This window comes from Athene cunicularia (assembly GCF_003259725.1).
Source record: "Athene cunicularia isolate RWA chromosome 18 unlocalized genomic scaffold, athCun1 chr18_part1, whole genome shotgun sequence".
In the NCBI taxonomy this organism is placed as follows: Eukaryota; Metazoa; Chordata; class Aves; order Strigiformes; family Strigidae; genus Athene; species Athene cunicularia.
This window is the reverse complement of record NW_020799123.1, coordinates 4,163,694-4,188,532: the sequence shown is the minus strand read 5'-3', so window position 1 is coordinate 4,188,532 and position 24,839 is coordinate 4,163,694. Positions and strand designations below refer to the sequence as shown.

Sequence of the window (24,839 nt, the reverse complement as noted above, 5' to 3'; positions counted from 1 at the left end):
AAAAGTGATCCAATAATAACAGGAAACATTTGCATCCCATCTCAGCCTCCTACTTACCTTGTCAACGTGTGGGTGCCAGTATTCATCATGTGTTGTCTTGGCTTCTGTGTTGTTTATTCTTGAGAAGAACGTTGGCTTAGTCAGGTACATGGAAGCAGAGCTGATACCAAACGCCTGAGCAATCCTTTGTTGAATTCTCTGTCTCACATCACTGCAAAGACAACAACACAAGATGCTAAGTGACACACCTCTCTCCTGCTTCTATATTCTCCTTCACTCACTGTTACTGCTTTTTTAGAGCTAAGCTTCTTCCTCAGATGATAAATCATGGGGAACATATACCCGTAGTTTCTCTCTTATTTTACCTTAAATAAAAGGGGTCTACTACATCAAAAAAAGAGACATTCACACACCCCCCCTCAGTGTTTTGGGTTGAGGTTGGTTGTTTTGTTGGGTTTTTTAAAGTCTCATAATATGAAGAAAAAGAAACTATTTGTCTCCTGTGGCCTAGTAATTTAAATTTATTTGTGTAAGGTCTGTTTTCCTGAAAAATTCCATGCAAATCTCACTGTTTATTAACTACGGCAAAGATTAAAGTCACATACATATTTTTAATCCAAAGCAGATAACTAGAAAGTTGTCTCTTCATAAAGGGTTGCCTCTAAAGAACCTTCAACTATTTTTACACTAATTTTAAACTAATGGATGAAGTCCCCGGCACCATGAAACTCATGGTTCTCCCAACATATGTATTGGTATCGTAACCACATTTTCCTTAAAAATGAATGCAAGATGTCTTTCCCAACTATTTTCCAAGATTCATCCAAACTGTTTCTTCCTTGGCTATTCCTGTGTTTCTTGGGAGACAGAAAGGAAAAACCATGATTTTTATTTTTGTTTTTAAGATAAAATAGAGGGCTAACAATCACACATGTTACTATACAGAACTGCTTATGTAGCAGCATCCATCATTCAGAACAGATATCGCTGCACACAGGGCTCAAACAGGGCCATCTAGAACTGCCAGCCTTAGCTCAGTCAACAGCACTTTTAAAGAGAAAAGATTTATGATTAATGAGAAATACCACTGGCAAGTCCCACCAGTGAACACATACACCTAGTATTTTGAGAAAATTTAAAAACCAGCAAAGAATGCTATAAAACAGTAAGATGAAGTGAAGACACTGGGGGTTATTTTAAGTTGTAATTTTCCATGCTTCTTAAAATCTTTATATTGTTTTCTCCCAATTCTAACACATTCTTAGCTATTGTATTAGTATTCCTTTTCTTCCTTCCCAAGTGCTTCAAAAGCAGCATACAAACAAGACACTCTGAGTAAACACACTTCTGAAGTTGTGCATGGCATTACACTAGCAGTTTTGCATCTCTTCTGCATCAGCCATTTCTCCACTGGGTAGTACTGAACTTCAGCATAGTTTTAAAGAAAGTTTTTCCCAAGTATTTATCTAGGGAACTTAAACAGTAACTAAAAAGAAGTGATAAAACTAAAACAAGCCTTACAGTGTTATGCTGGGAAAGTCACCTCTTAAAAACTATTTCCACAAGTACGAAAAAAAATTCTAAATATTCATTCTGTTCACATCTTCTCCCTGACCAAAGTTTAAAAAAACCCACAAATATAGATTTGATTTTTAACCTGTATTACTTTATATTTTTATGGGTCTAAGCTTTAGTGATCAATTCAAACTATTTTACATGTGAAATATCAAACCATTAAATTAAGTTAGAGCTGAGATTTTCAGGTATTTACATGGCTGCATGAAGTGAGGTTTCAAGTTGAGAGCTACATAGTGGTAGAGTTTGTAAAACTGACATCAGGAAAGGATCTACAGGTCCTTCCTCTCATCCCTGTGGGAGTCTGATCTTTCCATCTATTTTTTTTCCAAGGAGCAGGACTTCAGCAGAGGCTGCCTTGTTTCCCAAAATGCATTAAATGTAATTACTCATTTCACTTCATGAATTGAGGGCAGCTGGCACTTTGAACAATCCAACACAAGAATTAATAGCCTAACCCACAAATACTAAAGCAGCATATTCCTTGGCTCTGACACTGGGTGGCCACTTGCATCAGTCAGCTGGATTATATCTACTCTGAAGTATCTAGGCCACAGTCTTGACATAACCTTAAATCTCCAGTAGTTGTACTGCTCTCTAAACTTCCTTGTTCAGGCTGATTCCTTTTCCCACTTCTGAAAGCTTTTTATTAAGACTTGCTGTCTGGGGTTTACAAGGCTCTGTTAAAGCTTCAGTCCTCTTTGAGACTTACAGGCAATGACTTTGGGCAAGACCGCATGCTTTGCAAACCAAGCAGGAAGCAAAGCTCTATCCAACTCTTCCTGACAGAAGAACAATAACCAGAAGTCTACCTGGTTTGGACCAGCCAATGGGTGATCAAAAGAAAAGGAAAATAAACTCAATAGTTTAAAGTATGCTACAAAGAGAAAATAAGCATATTTTTTCAGAAAAGTTTGGGTTTTCCTGTTTATAAATCAAGTAGGCAGGGAAAGTAGTGAATAGGAAGACAGAGTAATGAAGCAGTTGAGGTGACAGGTCTAAGAGCATGACTTCAGGTGCTATCTGGTCGCATGGAAGCAGCTGCCTGGGTTTTGGGTGTGTAAACATGCTGCTGGCCTCTTACTTCCCTGTATGCTATTTACTTCAAGTATTACTTTTAATCACAGTATCTTCATGTGCATGAGGTGACAAGAGGTGCCAACCTTGCATTTCTTCAGTGGACTTGAATGCTCCTGCCTTTTGCTTCCATGTGAGCTGTCATCCTACATATGGCAGCATCTCTCAAAAACTTAACAAGACAATCACAGCATATATAGCACATTAACATGAATTTTAAGCACATAAATAATTTGCTGTTCAACAAAACAAATGGTAAACTATCAAAAAGCCCCTCTGACTGTAATGGATCTTGGACTATGCTTCAAAAAGCAGGTATTTACCCTTTGCACTTACAGCTGTTCTAACACATAATACAGACACGTGATGATATCACATGTTCAGGAGCAGGTTTATAGCAACAGCCTTCCTTCAGGAAAAAGGTCAACAGGGAAAAGAATACTGACTATTCACATCAGAGCTCAATGAGCAAGAGTGGTTAACTTGCCTGTAATAAACAAAATAACAAAGCAAAAGTAACTTTGCTTGATGTGCAGGCTGCAAAGTCTCAGGGGGAGAGGACACTTAATCTTCCAGTCTGCTTTCAGTGCTCTCAGACATATTTGTGAGAACTGGGGAACGATCAAATTATTTTTTTTAATGGCCTAATCCAGCTCATGCTGAAGTCAGTAGGAAGCCATTTATTAATTTCAAAGAACTCCAAACATAACACCAGAAAAAAAAAAAGAAACAAAGTAATACAAAGTCATGTACTGGTCACTGGAAACAAGACTTCTTTCCAGCAAGCTTTGCTCATAAGAAAAGCCCTTCACAGGATGACCATTCTAAAGAGAAATGATAGGGACAGAAAGGAAATGTTCAAGACTGGATTTTTTTTCTTCTCTAATGAACATAAATGACAAAAATAATACATGTCATCTATACTGCTGTAAACTGGGCATTCCCAAAGTTCAGGCTTGAATTTAAGAGGCACAACAGAAACCTATGATGGAGCAAAGAGGGACAGGCTATCTCAGCCTCCCTGTTTCTTCACATCCTGTGGATGCTCCTAAATTTTTAGCATGAAATACTATCATTATACACAGAGTGTCATCTGACAGACCTCTAACAAATGCCCAAGGAATTTATATTTAATACAAACTATTAAACTGAAAAAACTGTGCCTACAAATATGCACATTAATCGCACTGTAATGCAATTATAGAGAATCAACCTAATTATAGAGCATCAACAAGAAAAGCTTAAAAAGAGATGAGTCATGAATAAACTACAGATTTCCACTGATGTTTGACTGAATATCCCAGACAGCAAAGATCTGCTGGAAACAAGCTCCAAAGAGTGCTCCTTTGAGTGCCTAAATGCTTTTTCTTACTTGACTATATACCATACTGCTCAAAAGCTACAGAAGCTCCATGAAATTCCTAGTTGAGCCAGCACATAGATATTTCCACACGTCAATAGTGTTTAATATCTGCTTTCTCATAATGTGGCATCCATCAAGTCAAATACATCAACACCATAACCTAGAGAAGAAAAAAGGAAAATATGAAAGGGAAGACTTTCTCAACGTATGTGAATAACAACCAGGACTTCTCACTGTCATATGTAAGTGGTTGCAGCTCAAAATAAGTTTAAGAAAGGCTTATAAAGTATAAAACTCTTAATGCTTAATGTAGGGGGTAGAGGAGAATTAAGGTGCAGAATACTGATCTTACTGCAAGACATTACATTGCACTATTGTAACTAATAACAAGATCTTAAGCTTATAGCTGACCTAAGAAAGTGTAAAAACTATCCATTTACAAGTTTGGTGCCAAAAGGAAACTGTGTGCTGCAGGAGGTATGTTTGGCAGGGTGCTTTGTGATCATCTGGGTTGTCCTTTGTTCCACATAGTCACATTTGCCCCACTGCATGAGTCATCAACAGGTTGACAAACTTGTCAGTGCAAACACGAACTTTGCTTCAAACTCCATGAGGTATCTCATGTCCCTCTGCAACAGCGTATTAAACACTATAGATGGGAATCAAATGTTTACCTTGCAGTAGGAGCAAACACATGACTTCTTTTAGAGATCAAAGTGTTCCCTAGAATCCCATAAAACACGTATCTGAACACACGCATCTGCAGTTCAGCTCATTCTGTGCCCACTGTATGCCAAATACAGCACATACCTGTTTTCAAAAATAGTATAAAGTCACTTTTTAGCCTATAAAAACTCTGTACAGCTGGCTTTCCACTGACCTAGCCATTTCAACATTTATCAATATCAGGACTGCAAGTTTTTCTTTCCATTCCCTTCCCTGCTATTCCAGAGGCAGTCTATGTAGTCTATTGGTGAAATACTTAAGGACAAACACGTTGTACTTCATGTGTAAATCACATGACAAGATAAGTCAAATTTCAGCTTAGAAGGTGCTATCCAGGAAGGAAAGAATGACCCCAGAAAATCTGGCTACCTTGGATCTGGTACCACAGCCACATTGTTTCCTCAGCCACTTGTCATATGCACGCACACGCAGCAGGAGCGTCCCCTCCCTTCTTGATCCCGGCCCACTCATTCTTCATACTTTTTTCTGCATGTCCCCCATATATCAAAAACTCTTGGGAGAGCTCTGCTGCACTATAGCTACAAAGAAAATACTTTATGCTGGGGAATATAAGCATTCGTTTTTATAAACACAGCAACTATTCTACCATTCAAACTGCTTAGGGTGTACCCTGGCTTTGATCAGATGCACTACACAGAGCTCTGCTATGGCAATAAATATATGAGAACAGCACCCAGTCAACAATATAAGTAACAAATGAATCCCTCCCAGCATTTGTCAGCAGCTTGCACTGTGTCACTGGATAATATCAATACGTACAGGCCAGACTCAGGGAAAGGCCAAACAGAACTCCCTGAAGAGGCTGTATGACCACCTTCTATAAAAGCAGTTACCGAAATCTATTTTTGGAGTCAGAGTGACAAGGAAGGAAAAAAAAAAATCCAATGAAGTAGATAAAACTCTAAGAAACATACAATTTAAGAGAAAGGATGGTCACTAGATTGCAAAATTGCCAGATTAATGTATCACCAGCAGCATACAGGACTAAGTAAAAGAACTAAAAGTGCCACAGGAAAGCTTCTGTAAGACACAAACTCTGCTAGATCAGCAAAAAAAATGCACTGTTACGAGCCACTACAAAGCACAATTCAAGTATGGTGACAGAAACACTCAAAACTTTGCAAAACTACACAATTTCTCTAGCCCACTTGTCAGCATCTCTGCACTGTTCCCAGTGAAAAGCGGACAAAGTTCAAGCAGACAAAGCAATGCTCTTCTACAACCAGAAAGTTTTAACAGAAATCACACATGCAGAATGAATAAAAGGAGAAAGTAAACTATCAGCTCTTCCTCTGCTCCTTCTATGTCTCTACCTTAATAAATTTTAAGATTTTTGGAATAAGTCTTAGATATTGCCGTTTTCTGCTGAAGTCACAACCCTTAAACTAGGCATCCAGATTTAAAGGTCTCTCTTTTGGATAAAGATGCATCTATTATGTGAAACAAGAGGAATTGCTGTAATATGCTTGGCAGATGGTGGTTAAAGCATCAGCCTAGAAACCATAATTGATTCTGAAGCAACATAATCCTGACAGAGACAGTTTGGAAACCAGCCTCCTGGCCCAGAATGCCTACTCAGGATTTGTTGTTGTTACAATCAGTAATACTTAGACATGAATTACATTTAGTTATTTCTCTCAAGAGTGTATTTTTAAACTGACCTTGGTAAGTAAGTGAAAGTAATGAAGATAAATGCTCCCAAGAATAGCATAAAAGCATTAATTAAGGATATAGGGTACTACAGTCCATATTAAAGTACTGCCATTAATATGAACAGAAGCATTTAATACTATATTTTGTATTAGATTCATATCCAGTGACTGAAACATCCCCTATATAGGCATGAAATGTCAACAGAATATCAATATTCCCTAGCAGCTCTCATGTCAGTATAAGAATCAGAATTTCATAAAAATTATTGAAAAACTGAATGTTTCTGTTTATGGGAAACAGAAACATTATTACGACATTTCATCCCTAAACTCATGTTATTTCTACAGATTCTCTGATTTTCTATAGAATGGAAGGCAAACAAAGACTATTTTCAAAATATTCTCCACTATCCTGATGAGGCAGAAACTATGTATTTTCTTTGTACGGTCAAAGTTCAGTAATAATCAAGCAAGCATCTCATTTTTGAGATTTTGGGGGCAGAAGTAAACACACTTTAAAGAAGTTTATCTATAAACACAACAGTATCTAAAAAGAGTTGTTGAATAAAAATAAGCTTTAAATTGTTACTATTTTAAGGCAAAATTACTGTACCAATGAACCTATCCGGCTATGTAATACTACTTCCACCACTAGAGGGAGGTCATATTCCTTCACAAAGGCAAGAAAAAAAGACAAAAAGAGTTAAAATGTTAAAGCCAGGTATATTTTAAATTACAAGAAAGCAACTGAAATGCGTAACTAAAGATTTATTGTGTCTAGTCAACAAAGAATGCTTGTTCCTAAACTTTTGCCACACACCTTCGCAGACACATGGAACTCATTATGTTTGTTGTCTTCGTTAAGTATATGAGCAGGTCTACAGGAAAAACTAAAAGCATCAGATGCCAAAGCTATTACATTATAGTGCTATTTCATATTCTGGCTCCTTAGAGGGAAAGTATGCTCTGCTTCTCTAGCCAGAACATTAGTAATTTGAAGTCCTTCCCCTTCCTGCTTTACCATTTTTAATGTTTTATTACACCTCACCCAAAAAACCCCAAGTTGCTAATGTAATAATAGCATAGGATTGTCTTTATCATCTAATACAACACCTCTTGGATAAAATATGTGAAACAGGAGTTAATGCTGAAGGATTTTACATCCCACCTATAATGTTCCAGCAAATAATCACAGAACTCAGATGAAGCAGCTCTCCTTGCTTGCAGGGCTGGCATCAGCCCCTTACACAGAAAGGAAAACGTGTGGTGCTGCCATCTTTCTGATTACATTTACACCATCAATACTGTCCTGTCATTGGTAATGCAGCTAAGTTCAAAGCAGCAGATGTTATTTATCAGGTAGTCACCAAAAGGTCCTTTTACTTATTCTCCTCATGGCATCTTAATTCTCAGAGGTTAGTGGTTTGAGCTGCAAAATCAATTGTATGTCTGAATCTAAAGGACAATCCCCTCCCAACCTGCACTCTCCAAAAAAACCATTGTTAGGTTTTGTGGTTCACTTAGAAGTTACTGAAAATCTTTACCGATATAAAGCAAAATCCTCTTCTGTGAAGATGTCTTGAATTTTGTCCCCAAAGTACCTGAAAAATAAACAACAGTCTAAAAGAGTTGCTGAATCAGACTGCCTAAGTAATACCAAGATGCATTCTCATGCCCATCTGTGCTTTATCCACAATTAAAAAGTGAACACACAACACAAAAAATGCTACAAATGCTTTTGAGCATGATGTTCCAAAAGCATTGCTGAAAGATTAAATGTTAAAAGATTGAAGGATCAAGATGCAGCAACTGACAATGGAATTCCCTGGGCATGAAAAAAGTCCCCTCCCCTATCATGAAATAAGTAGGTGGATTCAAGTTTTTAAGAGTTCAAACTACTTGATTTCTTCCACTGCTGACAAACTAGACTATAACCATGAAAAAATACTATTATTTACTGGTGCAAGAGGAAGTCTGAAAATAAAGGTAATGGAAGCTTACAAAGAGCCCAGTTCAACAAAAGATTGGTTTTCATGCCACAAAAGCTCTTTAACCAGTCATGGAAACTGTGGTGACTAGCCAACTTCTACAGTTTGTCATTACTAACCCCAGCCCACAGGGCTTAAGAAATTTGAAAAGGTGATGAGCACTGAAGTTGTAGGATAACAAGAGGCAGCAAGCCACAGCCCCATTTTACCTGTACAGATTCACAAAATGCTTCCCCAGTGACAGAGCTCCAGAGTGCAAGTCCAAAATTGATGCCTGGGAAAGGAAATAAAAAAAAAAAAAAAAAAAAAAAAAAAAAAAAAAAGGAAAAATGAGCATGAAAAGGTTTTTTCATCTTTTAACTATGACCTTTAATAACTGTCCCCATTTGGCTCTCACATTCCACAGCCTCCCAAGCAAATATATTAGTTTCTAGCATTTGAGTTGACAGTACTAATGCTTACTTTACAACTACAAACCTCCCTCAGTTTGCTGTATAGCTGCACAAAATATTAAGGTGCTATGAAAAAAGCAGAGGGCTGCTATTCCTAAGATTCAAATCTGACATACAGATTTGCCAGTCTTCACCCATGGGCTAGGGGTAAGACACTGTGTTCCTGGATCCCTTCTTGAAGACATTTCCCTTCCACACAAAGATGACTAATTTTCCAGTATTTGTGAAATGCTCAAATAGCAGCACCAATATTTATCTTGACCAACATTTGTTATTAAAACTTCTCCTTCAGCACAAGTTCCTGTATACCTCATATTTAACATGGACATAAAATTCTATGTAAAAAAAGAACAATTTTAATTCTGAGGCTTACTACATCCGAACTTTTCCTCAACTTCTAAACCACTGTAAAAGAAAACCAAAGAGTGAAAAGTTTTTACATATAAAAATTGAATCCATTTCTTCACCCGACTCAAGCCAAACACTTCTGCTGAACTCCAGACCAAGCTAAAAAGATGAGTATTTAGATTTGCCAGGGTAGAGAGCTACCTCTCAGGATTCTAAATTATTTCTCTAAATTGAATAAAGTACACTTTTGTGTGTCCCTTACTGTCCACAAAATACATGTTTGTTTTGCATCAGTTAAACAGTATTTAAAAATACGACTGCTTAATAGCAGTCTTTTTTTTTTAATACTGGAAATATCAAGTAGCAACAGTTAATTAACCTGACCGGCACCAGAGTAATGACATCTTTGATATACAATATCCAGGCAAAATCACTCATCTTGGAATTTGGCATTTCTTGATGCATCACATACCATTCACATTATTCTAACACAATCCAAACAATAATTCCACCAATAGGTGAGCTGTTTGGAAAGAATGATAACTTCCATCTTATGAGCAACAAGAATTTCTGGGCATGGTTGAACAGTACTGTTTGAAGCCACTGTGTATCTTTACCCAAACGCAGACAGGCTTGTGAATGAGCAACAGCAAATCATCAGTCCACAGGCACGTCAGAGCTGCAAGCCAGGCCAGCAACACAGCTTCATGTTCACCTCTAGGCTCAAAGCACTTCTCTCCCTCTTCCTCTGGATTGCGTTGGAAGACAACACCCATGACAGTCTCTCAGCAAAAGAAAATTGCTACAGGCTGAATTGCTCTGAACTTCAGAGCTGAATCAGGGAACTCCACTGACAACCTTCTTTTAATAAACCTACCCAAATCATTTTATTTACCCCTGAGCAAAGCTTTAAAAATATATATAGTAACAAGCTATTCAAGTGGACGTAGCATGAGCTTTTCAGACCTCCCTTTCTCACATAAGTTCTCCAAAAGCTTCAGAGGACTGTTATGGAAATAAGTCATCTCATATTCATACAACAGCAGCTCTTGTAATAAGCTTTACTCAAGCTTCAGAAGCAAAATATTTTCATTTATTGGTTTCTGTACAGTAATCTAAGCTACTGCTAGAAGAAGTAAAACTCTGTGTAGCTTCAAAAATATGCTTGTGATCATGCTGAAGTAGATTATAAGGAAAAGTATCAGGACACATCTGAAAAGATTTAATTTAAAAACAAATTGCCTTTCAAATACTTTCAACATGCCTTCTAAACATACACATTTCTCATTCCTCAAGCTCCAGATGATTACAACTGGGAAGATCCTAAATGACCAAATGAGTCAATAAAAGACACCCCCAATAACTGTATGTATTCACAGTTGAAAAGATAATAACTACAATATAAAGCCTAGAAAAGCCAAGTGAAGATGACTGAGAAGAGCATCTGAAAAAGAAGGAAGAATATTCTTAAGGGTTGTTTCAGACAGGAAGGCAGAGGAAGGTAACTGAATCCCAAATGTAGACAGGGACTTGATTAACACAAGCACAGAACTATTTGTTTAACAGATACCTTGGAAAGAAACGGAAATATTTATTTTGGCCTCTGCCACTTCAGAACATTAAACTTTTTCAGCATCATTTCCTACACTGAGAAGAATACCTTGGTGGAAGCTTGTGTCAACAACATTACTTCAGTTATCTGACCAAGCATCAAGCCTGTAATTCAGGTCACTATTCCCAGGCTGACAGCTCTACAAAGTTTATCTAAAGATGGCAGGAACACTGCAAAACACACAGACCCACACACCTAGATCCAAGAGACTATTTAACAGAACTAGCCAAACATCCTGGTTTATAGATCTTCCATAAAAATGAAATTGAACTTCCTTTAAAAAAAATAGCACAAATATATGTTCTTTTGGATCTTCAGTATTATTAGTCTCACATTCTCCACCCTCACACTGCTAAAAAGATTAAAAAAGAACATGCAAGTAAACACCACATCTCAGCATATGGCAAAAAGGCTTTATTTCCCCATCTTGCAAAGCACGATAGGCCCTGCCTTTGATCCTCACTAAAGAGGACTGCCAACCATTAAATATACATTCACTTCTATAGCATCCACCTTCTTCCTCCACCCCTTAAAAAGTTTTAAGCAAGATTTTTCAAGAAAACAGACACAAGAGACGAATGCACAAGAACAGACACTGCCCAAGAGAAGAATGCAAAATTTACCTTTACTTGTCTACAGAGAAGCTGGTAGAGCTCAAAAAACCTTCCCCACACTCGCACACTCGAGCTGAGAAGCAGAAAGAGCAATGGAGGTTCTATATGGGCAGCATCAAACTTGCTGTCACCTCAGTCAGTCTTATGCAGACTCCCAAAACATTACCACCTTTAAATACCCTTCCCTACTTGAATCTGGAGAGTAGAGGGGCCAGGGTTACATTCCCAAGGTAAGGCCTTTTAAAAGTTACACTTGTCTCAATTAATCAGATTTCTACATCACTCAGCTGGAGTCACAGGTTATTACTGTGGAAATAAAACACGGTATTTGGCTATGGTGTCCAGTACAAGTTTACATTAGATATAGATTAGACACAAGCAGTTCCTCTCCAGCTTCCTAGCGTTAAATCCAGATAATCACACAGAAAAGTAAATTGAAAGACACACTGCCAGGTATGTCTTTCACTCCTGACAAGTATGTGTTTCCTCAGTGCTGTATCAAGAGGCTAATTATGAAGGAAGAAAACTATGCATCCTGGAGTAGACGTATGGAATAGGACACATATTACAGAGAAGCTTTACCCTCCCCCTGGAAAATGCAAAGCTGATCTTTTCAGGACTTCAGAGTTTGGTTAGGAGGGCTGAAAGCAGAATAAGGAGTCTTCTGCAGAAACACTGTTCCATGCATGGGTCAGTGGGCCCACATCAAACACCCTCTTTCAGCATCAGAGCTACAGTTTGCTTCTCTCAGTGACTAAGAAATTTAATTTTCCCCTGCAAAAGGAAGCTCTGGGTGGCTACTCCTGCTAGTTTTGTTGCAACACAGGAACCAGACTGCAGCTGACTGGCTGCACCAGGGATTTCTTTTCTGGGACTTCTAAGTAAGTCCCAATAGTAAATGAGTCTTTCTTTTACACTGGAGAGATGTTATGACGGCAGCACCTACAACGACGTGAATGAATGAGTCATGACTGAAGTGGTAATGCAAGCAGGGGTAGTGTGCAAGCAAAATCTTAAATAGGGAAGAAAGGGAGAGGTCATTACCTTTATAAGGAAGAAAAAGCCTAAGCTGACACAAACACAGAACCCTAGAATGGTTTGGGTTAGAAGAGACCTTAAAGATTAGCTACTTTCAATCCCCCTGCCATTGGCAGGGACACTTTCCACTAGACCAGGTAGCCTAAAGTCTCGTCCAACCTGGCCTTGAACATCAAGAGAACTAATGCAAATCACATTCTGTGACTGAGGAACAGAGTATAAAACTATTTTACAGGGACACACAAGTGAAAGCAGCATATTGATGGAGATGCTCCTGTTTGCATTCTGTTGAAAGTTAGACTAGAAGATAACAACAGCTCCTTGTCTCACTCTCTGTGTGTGCGTAAATAAGTAAAAATCTAGAAAAAAAATTACAAAGGAAGATCAGGAAGAAAGCTCAGCATGACAACTGGGGCATGACTCCTGGGAGATTTCAATAATTCAGATGTTTGTGAGGACTTTCTCAAAACAAAAGGATGGAAAGGGAAACAAGTTTTTGTGCTATCCTTCAGTCCTTCAAGGAAGCAGAACAGGGAGCAAACAGAGGAGAGAATTGACAGAGTCCTTAACTTGCAGTTTGTGTCCTTAAATTAATGAATTATATCCAGTTACACAAACACAGATCAGCTTCTGTGAATTCAAAATGTAAGAAGTATGACAGACCAAAAAATACCAGACACGTGGCTTAAAAAGGGGTTAAGAAGAAGTCAGAGAAAATGAAAATGCAGTCTGGACCCCAGAAGAAATCTAAAGAAGTATTTGGAATAGTGGAGAGATCAAAGTGGCTAAAGAAAGAATTAAAAATTAAACAGAAACAATGAGTTATTTAAGGAATTTTTAAGGAGAAAATTAGAACAACAAGCAAAATTAGACAGAATTATTCAAACACTTTAAGACTAAGAAGTCTAAAGCAACAAGCCAGACCTAATCCAACAGGCTTGAAGCTTGAGAGGCATACAGGGAAAGTAGCTAGAAGAAGTAAGACTTGAAACATTCTGTATGCTATGTAGGTAAGAGATTTTAAAAGATAAAAGGCTCAAATGAAGACAGTTTCATCTATACATCATCACCACACATCCATTGGTATTTAATGATCTCTGGGAGCCAAGATAGCGCTATTGGAAAAAGATTCACTCTATGACATGGGGAATACAAACATCAATATTGTAAAAGAAGAAAATGGCAGAAGAGGGGAGAAAGAGGCATAAAAGAAACTAAGTAAAGGAGGCTGTATTTAAAGGCTTCTCAGCTCTTGTTTTTAGCACCTGTCAGTGTTTATGCACTATTTCAAATAAGGCCTCAATGCAGTACTATACAACTTTCTCCTTGCACCTTTCCCTAAGGAGTAGCAGCATGCAATAACTCTCACATTTACCGATTATGAGAAATGTGAGAAGGCTTGCATCGGAGCTCACACTTCTGAATGGATATCAGATTTCTTAATAGCCGTATTTTACTGAGCAATAGAATCTTCTTTTTCCTCTCAATTTCCTTCCCCTTTAAAAAAACCGCACAATACTTCAAAATTATGTAGAGAATACATTTACATTTGGCTAATACTCTGGCTTGTTGCCCAGCTCTGTGCATTGGGGAGCAAGTTTACCTCCCCTCATGTCTCTTCCAAGCTTTCTCTGCCTCAGTTTCCCCAGTTCCCTGATCCCCCGCTGGACATCAGCTTTCTGTGGTCCAAATCCATGAAGCTCTCTCTGTGTTATACACTGCCCTTTTAATGCCTCTTTGTGGAAGTCTAACAAAAAAAACAAACAAACAAAAAAATCACACACAGGTCCCAAAAGAACAGGATAGGAAACCCACTTGACAGAACCAATGACAGGAGTTAAGCTGGAGGTGCCAACAGGCAAAGCAATCTAGGCAAAGTGGCAAATTACACAACCACAGAACTAAGAAAAATCCAACGGATCCTACCAGAACTGAACAGAGGATGCTAAATCTTTTAAATATATTGTTTCAGATGGGCAGCACTGCTTAAATTTCTTGGGTTATATTTTTTGCAGGTCTTTCTCAGCAATCACAAGGACGACAGTCTTATTTTTTCATTGAACCTTTTCTCCTTTTCTGCTAATATATGCCCTAATTCAGCAGAGGCCTAAAGTGGTTGTGTTTACAAATACTCTTCTGTTCACACACAAAAGCATCCTGAGAACAAGACAGAAGGAAAGAAATGAAAATAAGTGTGCTTGTTAAAGAGAAATGGGTTTGTTTTCATTTTTAAATAATATTATTCAAAGGTCTATTTAAGACATTAAATGGCATTTTTCGTCACTAAATAAATCTTTACATGATGCTGTGAACCACTGTAATTTAGTTTCAGAAGTCAAACTTTGTACAGTTCTGCTACATTAACTGTTTCCAGATGAAGAAGACAAAATCAGTTCAAGAGAGGTGCTAGAAATAACTAAATTGAATAACAGGAAAATGTAAACTACATTTCAGAAGTTACAAATTACACTGCTAGCAGAAATATTAATGGGAAAGAGGTTTCCAAACGATTTTTTTTTTTTCTGAGTCTGAATAAAAGGAAAAATTCTCCATCTCGTCTCCTCAAGCCCCAGAGACACATTTATATTTTGCCTTGGCAGTAAAGGAATGTAAAAAGTAACAGGACACTGCTCACCCCTCCATCAGATCCTCCCAAGGACAGTCCCCTCTCTGCTATTCTGTAGGCAAAACAATAACCTCAGATGAGAACTGAAGTCCAGTTACTTTGTCCTTTAATGTCATTATTTACAGCATGTAACTATTCAGTAAGTGGTATTTGATGCATCAGATATAACCCAATTGAGTTAATAGAAGCTGCTATTTGCAGCCTGTCATGAAAATAAAGTATCTATGTTACAGAACATCTCTGAGATGTAGCCCTCTTCCATAAATCCCCAAAACACTGTCTTTGAAATACATTCTGGCCAAGAAAGATTAAACATAAAAAAGACCCAGATCTTGATTCTTAGGGGCAGTACAAATTAACCTGTACAATACAGAAACACTCCATCAAAATCAGGAGCCCAGATGAATTGGAAGTCACAGAGCGGCCGGCGCAACTAGTGAACACAGCACTTATACAGCTGCATATCACTTCGAGCATTACAGTGATATTCCCCACTGACATGATTATCAAATGCAAATGACAGGGAGGCTGATAACTTTTCTAACTGAATAATTTGACAGTGTCTCCTACTATTTGATTAAAACTCACCATTTAGCGTTCACAGAGTACTACAGGGTCAGCACTAGCTCATAATTACCCAGAAAGAGACTCAGCTGAAAGGAGGCTTATGTTGTTTTGTTCTGTTTTTAAAGGCCAAACAGAACAGAAGTGAAAATCCCTTAAAACTTGTTTAACTAATCTTCCCTTTTTCTCTACAATGCTCATGCCCCACAGAGCTAAACACTCTGTATGAAAGCAAACTGCCTCCACTACAGCAAAAATGGAAAATGGCTTTTAAAATAAAAGTTTAGTTTTTAACCAGTTTAATCCACCTTCCCTCAGCTCATGAGCCTTGTGCTACACCTTAAACCCTGGCACACGCTGTCATTAAAGCAATTGCTTATAAACGTTGAAAGAGCTAAAAGAAAAATTACCTACGCATTCTTTCAGCTTCTTCCCTTGTGATTACTGCATCGGTCACACCTCTTCCACATTTTCTAGGAGTGCACCCTGGAACAAAGAGAAGAGAAAAAATCATCTTTCAAACAAGGTTCAGTACAATTTTCTACAAATATTTTTCTACTCCTCTTTCAGATTCACAACATTCAGAAGGGATACTGGCAATCTCAGAATGTTTTAGATCACAAACTACAAGAAAGTTACATCCCTATTTTGTTTTGCACTGCAATCAGAAAGAAGACAAGCCAGCCAGTGTCACTGTTGCTTCTGCATAGTCAAGTCCCCAGGATTCATCTAAGCTACATCACTTTCCCTGCTACAGCTGACAAGTTATTTCCTGATATGTCCATAATGCAATTCAACAGAATGGAGATAATGTAAAAGGAACGAATCTCAACACCCAAAGCAGCACAGCCACTGGAGCTGTGGCTGTCGTGCGTGACCCAGAGCCTCCAGTGCTCAGGCTCAGCAAAATGCACAGCAATACTGTGCCTTTAAAACAAACTACTTGCCCTGTTGATCTGAAAATAATGCTTAGAAACCTTGTTTGTTACAAGGCTTTACAAGTTTGTTACAAACTTTGGGATTCAATTTGACTTACTGATGTTCCTTTGCACATCTACCACCTCAAGCTAGAGAAGTTTAGTAAGGCTGTATCAGACACATCTGTATCTCAATGTACATCCAGCAAGACAGACAGATCCAGTGATTTTTCCTCTTCTTCCCAAGTGCAGTAGCAAAAACAAAAGTTCCTATTTATATAAGTGGTCTGTGAAAGGAAGATGATCTTAGACAAATTCATCTTACACACTCTATTCTAGCCTTTGGGCAGAGCAAGAACTGGCAGAGTAAGAACTGGCAAGCTCAGCAGTGCCACATGGGTCCTTCCATCCCAGGCTGACAGTTCCAAAGCCAGCCAAGATCTCTAACAACTAAACCTCCTTAACACCATGTGTCCATATACAAAATGTTTTCTATTACAGTCCAAGTATGTCTTCAACTCAAAGGTCCAGTACACACCACTCTTAGGTACAATACACAGCATGAAAAGAGTTCTCTCCCAAAACCAAACAGTCTCAATAGGATAAAGAAACTCAACTGTCCTGAAGAAGAATGAGATGCAGAAGACAAGACCTACTTGGATGCAGACTGCAGTGGACATAACACCAGAGCACCACTGTGCTAGTAAATGAAGAGAAAATGCTACTCAGACAGAAATGAAACCACTACCCGACAAAAGAAAAAATGAAAAAATTAAATTAGAACACAAACAGTTCAAGCCATAAAGATACTACTAATAACAAGGGTTCCTGAATAGGTATAAGCTCTTTATCTACTATCAATACATGCCAACTCATATATTAACACAAAGAACTGAATTTAACTTCTGTTTCAGTATACAACCCAAATCACACAGTTTATTAACAGAGATTCCTGTAGTCAAGTGCTAAGAACCATTGTATTTGTCCACTGGAAGTCACTGGAAAAGCCATGGCAACAGTGAAAGAATTTGAACATTCCAACTGTACTGCCAGGAGAATAAAAGCAGCGTATTTCAGATTTGCTCAATCCCCTTCCCCCAACCCTGAGTCAAAAGGAAGAAAATATGATTCTGTATGGGGTATCTATACAACTATACCTTGAAGGGCATGTCTTTATATGAGACTTTGCACAAAAGTGCCTTGAAGCACACAGCCTGGACATGTATGATAAAAAAAGTCTCTGAAAATTCATTGCTAAGAAACCTAACATTACATTTTAAAAGCTCATACAAAAAAGCCAGCACTAAGAGTTCCAGTTGAAGAATATATGAAAGTTCTTATGAAATTAGAAGTCTGGTCCACAACAGTCTTCAGGCAAAAAGAAATAAGATCAATTTTGAGCCACCAAAGAGCTTGAGATGTCACACTTGGCACTTCACTGGGGAAGATCCATATATAGATGTCAAGCCACAGAAAAATTGTGATGAGTGTTATTTTTTGACACCTGCCAATATTATTGTTGCTGAACTGAGCTCCTCTTCAAGGATTATTTGCTTATCAGAACACAAGGGGGGGTGAACTCCTGGAGATAAATCAATCTATTCACCCATGCAAATCAAAAGCATCAGTCTGTTCCAAGCAACAGCGACTAATGATAACAACGTCCACAGAGTGACAGAAATTTTGCCACAGAACAAGCACATTGTAGAAATTTCCACTCCATCTTACCGGATATACCCTGATATAGCCCTCCAATTACACCAGTGTTTCAAGAAGAGAGAGAAGAAATGAGAAAGAGATGTGTGGGTGAACAGGCTGAATACTGACAGCAGCATACCAAATTATACAGCCTGTTTCCTCGCTTGGGAAAAGTCCCTTGTTTGATGCATGTTTAAATTTAAACCAAAGGCACCCACACCAAGCAGACTGTTTAAACACAGATCAAAATCAGCAAAACAGCTGGTTTACAACCCAGATAATTAATTGCATTTTCTGACTGCCCAGCAACAATTTACTGAAGTCAGCTCAAGATTCAGATTCCAGGAAGGGCACATGAATTTATTTGAAGATGACCTAGGAAACTAGCAGTCTAAAATAATGCTAGAGATTAACTTCTTAAGTATCCATTCATCAATGCCAGCACAGAACCCAGCACTGTGACAAGAATGAACCAGAACTAGTGCTCCCCCAGCTTGCTTTTTGCCTCTCAACCCTGTGAGCTAAAGAAACGAGTAGAATCAAAACATACTATTCATCAGAAACCATCGTGCTTTGATATAAAAAAAAAAAGAGCAAAAAATATATTTAAAATTCTAGCAGCAACCTGAAGGTGCTTCGCATATTAAAGAACAACACTTTGCAATACAGTACCAGCTCCAAAGGCACACAATTCAAACCCACAAGGGGCTTTATAGGCAGGAAGTTGTTCCAAGTTCCAAATTTGGGAGCAGAGGGAGTGGAAAGAGGGGGAGCTTCTGTGCCATGTTTCAGGCACCTTGTAAATATCCCCTCTGCAACCACAAAGGTTAGGCCTAGTTTTTGAAAAATGCAAGAATTTCCACAATCGCAATTCCAGGAACCAAGAATTTGAAAGTTAAATACCACAGATCTTGCAATAAAATCGCAAGCATCGGGAATGTTCTGTTCCTTTGGAGCATAGGGCCTAGCAGTTCTGGAAAGTAACAAGTAATAGCAGGCAAATGCTGCAAACTATCTGTCTGCCCTAACAAAAAAGTATGCATTTTATGTTGCTGCATCTTAAAGGCTCCATCATACATTCAGCAGTGGCAGATTAAAATCAGTTACTCACTTCTGAATGCCAGGCTGAAGGGCATCTCAGAAGTCAATTGACAGGAATAAGACATCTCTGCCTCCAGGCCAGCAAATACTCACCCAAAGAGTGAAAGGGTGAGACAGATGGCTGAGGCAGTAAGAGCTTCCAGCATCCAATTTTAAACTCAGGTGCATGTAAAAAAAAACAGCCAAAGAGGAAATAATTTAAATTCTCAGAACTGAAAAAAACCCTTGCCAAACATTTATTTAGACACCATAAGTTCCACTGAAAGATTTATAGAATAATCATCAATCGCAAATCACATAACGTACTCCACGCTGTATGCAACGTTCTGTCGGGTATAAAGATGTCAACAATTTCATGAAGCATAAATTTGGATATTGGCAGTACACTTTTTTATAGTCCTGTTACAAAACAAGATTTTAAAAGGCTGAGGTAACAGGCTGGTAGAAAAATGAGATTTTAAGGAGTTCAGGAGAAAGCTGAACACAGAAAAACAAGGAAGCTCTCTTGGCTAGTACAGACAAGAAGAGGGGAATGATTTTCCTTTTGCTATTGAAAAGGTCTCTTTAATGCTTGAAAGGCAAAGAAAATTGTCTTAAGAGATGAGGGAAAGCTGATGTTCAAGGAGAGAAAAGGTGGGAAAGAATATAAATTCAAACAAGAATTTCAATACTCCAAGACAAACCTGTCTAAATAGAGTTTTCTTTGTACAACATTCTAAAAGAGGACACTAGCAAAGATTTCTGATTTCAGAAGCGGTTTGTGCTGTTTCCAACTGCAAATAGCATAGATCTTAGCATTTTGCAAAGGTTAGTACTGGAAAGTCCAGATTTTGCAAAACTACAGGGTTACCTAGGATGGTTGTTACATGTCTAGGGCCTCTGACAAAGAGCTGGCAAAGACAGCATCGGAAGCAGGAGGTGTTCTGAAGGCAACAGCAGAAGCTTTTCCAAACTGAGAAGGAAAACAAGAAAAAGTCCAGTGTAAAGTCAGTCAGGTACCCACAGTAAGGCACAAACTGGTCAAACTAAGGAAAAATCAGAACAGTCTGTTTGTCTGAAAACAATTTTAGCATTAAGAAATGCATCATCTTTGTCTACGAGACCATGGTACACAGGAGCACTGAAGTGTTAAAACATACTTGGGAGAATCTGCACTCAGGAGAAATTCAGTTTAGTATTACAAAGTACCCAGTACCTTCCACAAATTTGTGCTTAGCAGACACAAAATCATTCACTTATCTAAAAAGGCACTTGGCTTTGGATCTTACAGTTGTATTTTTTCAATCAATGTAAAGGAGGAGCATACCAAAACATGCAAAACCACAAGTACTCCCTATGGCCCCTGCTCCTATTCAGTACCCAGAAAACAGTAACACAGGGGTCCAAGTGCCTCAACTGCAGCTCTGTCTTCTACTTAAAGTGATACTTAGCCAAGAACCATACGCTGCTGAGACTAGGATGATTCACGTGAGAAAAAAGCCCCATCATGATGCTCCCCCTATGCAATCCATCTCAAAGCAGGACAAGAGGAGGCAAAGATTTATTGGATGCCATCCCCATAACCACACCAGCAGTCTAGGTGCTAGATCTTTTCCTCCACTGCACACAGACTTCTCTGCTTTCCACATCCACTGATCTAGTCTCTGGAAAAGCACCTTACAGCTGTCTCCTTGGGCAGTGATCATGGATGCTTTGTACACTGACACAGTATGTCAACACACATAAGAGACTACACAGGAGTTATATCACACTAGTAGCCACAGCAGTTTTAAGTAGTTAACCATGTCTCAGGGCAACAGAAATAGGCAAGATCTGGCCACAGGGTTCCAAACGCAGATGAGACTGTGCTCAAAGAATCTATCTTCTGCAAATATAGTAAGTTAAGTGCTTGGCCTCTGAAAAATAACACATTTTATTTCTGCATGAAGCATGTTTACTGGCAGGCAGTGCTATGGAAATAAAACCACTGCTCTATGATACCAACTATCATATCATTTGAAGCAACCTAGCAGCTCAGTTGCACTAGTTCAGTTTGAAGCTGCAACAGGTGTATAAAAGCTCATCTTAGCTGTGGAAACTTTATGGCTGAGCATCAGACACCAAGTGATGAGAGGAATGTGCCTCCTTCTGACACAGAGCCAGCAGCTGTGGCTGTCAAGCCAGAGTAAAGACAGAGAATGAAAAGCTATTGAGTGATAGAAAGCTATTTCCAAAGTGACTAAAGCTCCAGAGCTGAATCCAGTTTGGCAGAAAACCGTAATCCGCATTTAGTGCCTCACTAAGCTATCAGTGGCACACACGTGGAGGAGGGAGCTTGGCTTTGCCGGCACAGAAAGGCTCAGCAGCTCACCACCACCCTCTTGCGGGCACCCAGCAGGAGACAAGAATTAAAAAACAAGAGCAAAGTTCATCATCGCAGTACGGCTTCAATTAACCACTTAACAAGACAGATGCTCACACGTTTCTAACACCACTAATGTCCTTCTGAAAGCATAGTACAGGGGAACATGTGTAAAAATATCTGCTAAAACTCCAAATCAACCACGTAAGTTAAGATGCAGCAGCAAGCAAACATCTAATTAGAAAGCAGAAGCAAACTCACACCAGATGACTCCCCTTTGTTCCTCCTGGGTTGATGCCAGCCATGTCAGTCATTCTCATACAAAGCCAGGGTGACACTGCACCCCACAACCAGCATCCGCAGAGCGCCACAAGAATAGAGAACACAGTCATTCCTCTTCCAGGCAGATATCCTCGAAGTTTGTGCCTTCCTTATGATGGAAAGAATCACTGATGAGGTTGCCAAGACCACAAGTCCACAGCTCAGAAAATTCCTCTTGCAAACCAGGGAAGGGAAAAATAAGGTTTGGGGGGGTTCTTTTGATAAGCAGAAGCCCTGGTAGCAGAATGCAGACAGTTTTAGCCTTAGTTCAATCGTAGCTACCAAATTCGTGGCAACACTGGCTGCAGTTTTCTCTGGCCTTGACAGACACAAATAAAGCCAGAAACAGTTTCTCCTTATAGTTAACTATGAAAAGTTAAAACAGAACATGTGTTTTCATGTGCTCAGTCAAAAAATCCCCTACTGAGGAAGTTTTCTTGCTGGTAGCTTCCTGACAGCAGTTTTCTTAGCCCCATGACATTTGGGATGAATACTCAAAAAAAGATGCTACAGTAGCAGTACTGAGGAAAAACTATCTGACCACAGACTATACAAACTTTTGGTTTATGTTACAAGCCTTTTGACCAACACCACCAGGACCAGTGATGTGAAGAGAGCAGGGAAAATTACCTCCACAGCTTTGGGGCACCACATCCAGGCTGCAGTTTAATGAACACTTCCTACCAGAATTGGCAATGGAATAAAGTTAGAAATCACAGAATTGTAGAACAGCCCAGGTTGGAAAGGACCTCAAAAGATCCCCTGTTCCATGGGAAAGGGAACCTAGGCAAGATGATCTAACACCCTGTACAATAGCATCTTGAAAACTTGCAGTCATAGGGGCTCTACTACATCCCTGAGGAGGTTGTTCCAGTTCCAGATGGACTGTTCTCTCTGTAAAAAATTTCTTTCTCATATCAAGATGAAACCTTGCCTGGTGCAACTTGTACCCGTTGCCCCCTGTCTTCTCCATGTGGCCACCTGTGAAGAGAGAGATTCCATCCTCTTTGTAGCTGCCCTTTAACTACTGGAATACTGTGATATGATCCCAACCAAGACTTTTCTTCTCGAAGAGACTTGACTCCTTCAGTCTTTCCTCATAGGGCAGGCTCTCCAGCCCTCTGATCACCTTTGTTTTTCCTCAGCTCCAAGCAGTCACACTTCCAACCTTCACACTGCCTCCAGCTTTGTGTCACCAAGTGTTTTGTCAGCCACATTACAAACCAGGTAAAACAACGGACTTGCCTAAAAACTAACTCAGAATTATCAGGGTCTTTTTTTGATGCAGTAGCTTATCAGTCAACACATAGCTAGACACACTGGTAGGCTGATAAAACGCAAGAGCAGAGCTGCTCTGGCGGCAGTACCAGCTCAAAACGTTCATCAGGATACCCTCTGCAAATCTGAAAAAGAACATCAGCATAGCTTATCCATGCAAACTGCAATTTTCTCACTGTTGTTCACTGGAGAGGATGAAAATCTTCTGTTTTTCTAGAAGATCCAACACCAATGCTCTAAAGAAACAAATGCCAGGGAAATCAAATACAAATTTGACAGGCTCAGTTCAAAGACAAAGAAAAATGTTTTGCAGGCAGCATCAAAAGAAGTGTAGCAGAAGCTGGCATTTGTGTCATTGCCACACACAAGTGGCACATACAATATCCTAAATCAATTCCATTCCACACCCTGTATGGTATGTACCAGTAATAAACTTAAGACAGAAATCAACAGAGATGAAGAGATACTATGTAGTACACATTCAGTTTAACAAACTTAGACATCAGTCAGCCTGTTGTGGTCATGTGAAGGCTGCTTCACAGAATCATCTAGGTTGGAAAAGACCTTGAAGCTCCTCCAGTCCAACCATAAGCCTCACCCTGACCGTTTCCCAACTCCCCCAGATCCCTCCGCGCTATGTCGACCCGACTCTTCAACCCCTCCAGGGATGGGGACTCCCCCCCTGCCCTGGGCAGCCCATTCCAACGCCTTTCTGCACAGAAATCCTTCCTCAGAGCCAGCCTGACCCTGCCCTGGGCAGCTTGAGGCCATTCCCTCTGGGCCTGGCGCTGGGGCCTTGGCTCAAGAGACTCATCCCCCCTCTCTGCACCCTCCTTTCAGGGAGCTGTAGAGGGCCAGGAGGTCTCCCCTCAGCCTCCTCTTCTCCAGACTAAACCCCCCCAGTTCCCTCAGCCGCTCCCCAGCAGACCTGTGCTCCAGACTCTGCACCAGCTCCATTGCCCTTCTCTGGGTGCACTTGAGTAATTAATTATTCATCTTGCTTCAGACAATCCTATTCAAATACCTTCAAATCTTTTGTGGCTGTCGTAGTCTTCAGAGCAGGGGATCTCAATGAACTTGTCCTGTAGGTTCTCGCTGTGACGAGCCAGCACCTCTGTGACCCCGTCCTCAGCGCTCAGGTAGCTCCAGCCCAGGAGGCCACCGACGGCAGCAGAGGAGAGGAGGAACACTACCTTCAGCCACCTCCACCGTGTCTCTTGCTGGCCTCTGTTCTTCCTGGCACTACGGAGAGAGCACAGCAACAGTCTCAGTAAGCGAAGGACACGCTCCCCAGCCGGTGAGGAACCGCTTTGGCCGCTGCCCTGACCGATACCAGGGAGCCCCCGTCAAAGGCCAGTGCTCCGACTGACCCCTCGTTTTTAGCGTACGTACGCATATTTATAAGAACACGCTATTTTTATCGTTCTTCCCTAGCCGGAGGTTACAGGCCGCCTTCCCACGGGCGCTCCCACAGGAGCCAGCGCGCTGCCGTAGGCCGCTCCCCTCAGCCGCAGCGCCCGGGCAGAA

General features: G+C 39.8%; 1 protein-coding gene across 1 annotated transcript in view; it reads right to left on the bottom strand.

Moving 5' to 3' along the window:
- The window catches only part of OGFOD3 (2-oxoglutarate and iron dependent oxygenase domain containing 3), a 46,241-nt gene that overhangs the window by 21,255 nt on the left and 147 nt on the right, over positions 1 to 24,839 (bottom strand). The window contains exons 2-7 of the mRNA XM_026861268.1: positions 24,337 to 24,634; positions 16,067 to 16,142; positions 15,102 to 15,144; positions 8,612 to 8,676; positions 7,959 to 8,015; positions 58 to 211 (exon numbers count right to left, since the gene is read on the bottom strand). Coding sequence (XP_026717069.1) covers positions 58 to 211; positions 7,959 to 8,015; positions 8,612 to 8,676; positions 15,102 to 15,144; positions 16,067 to 16,142; positions 24,337 to 24,634 — 693 coding nt within the window. The remainder of the gene's footprint in view (positions 1 to 57; positions 212 to 7,958; positions 8,016 to 8,611; positions 8,677 to 15,101; positions 15,145 to 16,066; positions 16,143 to 24,336; positions 24,635 to 24,839) is intronic.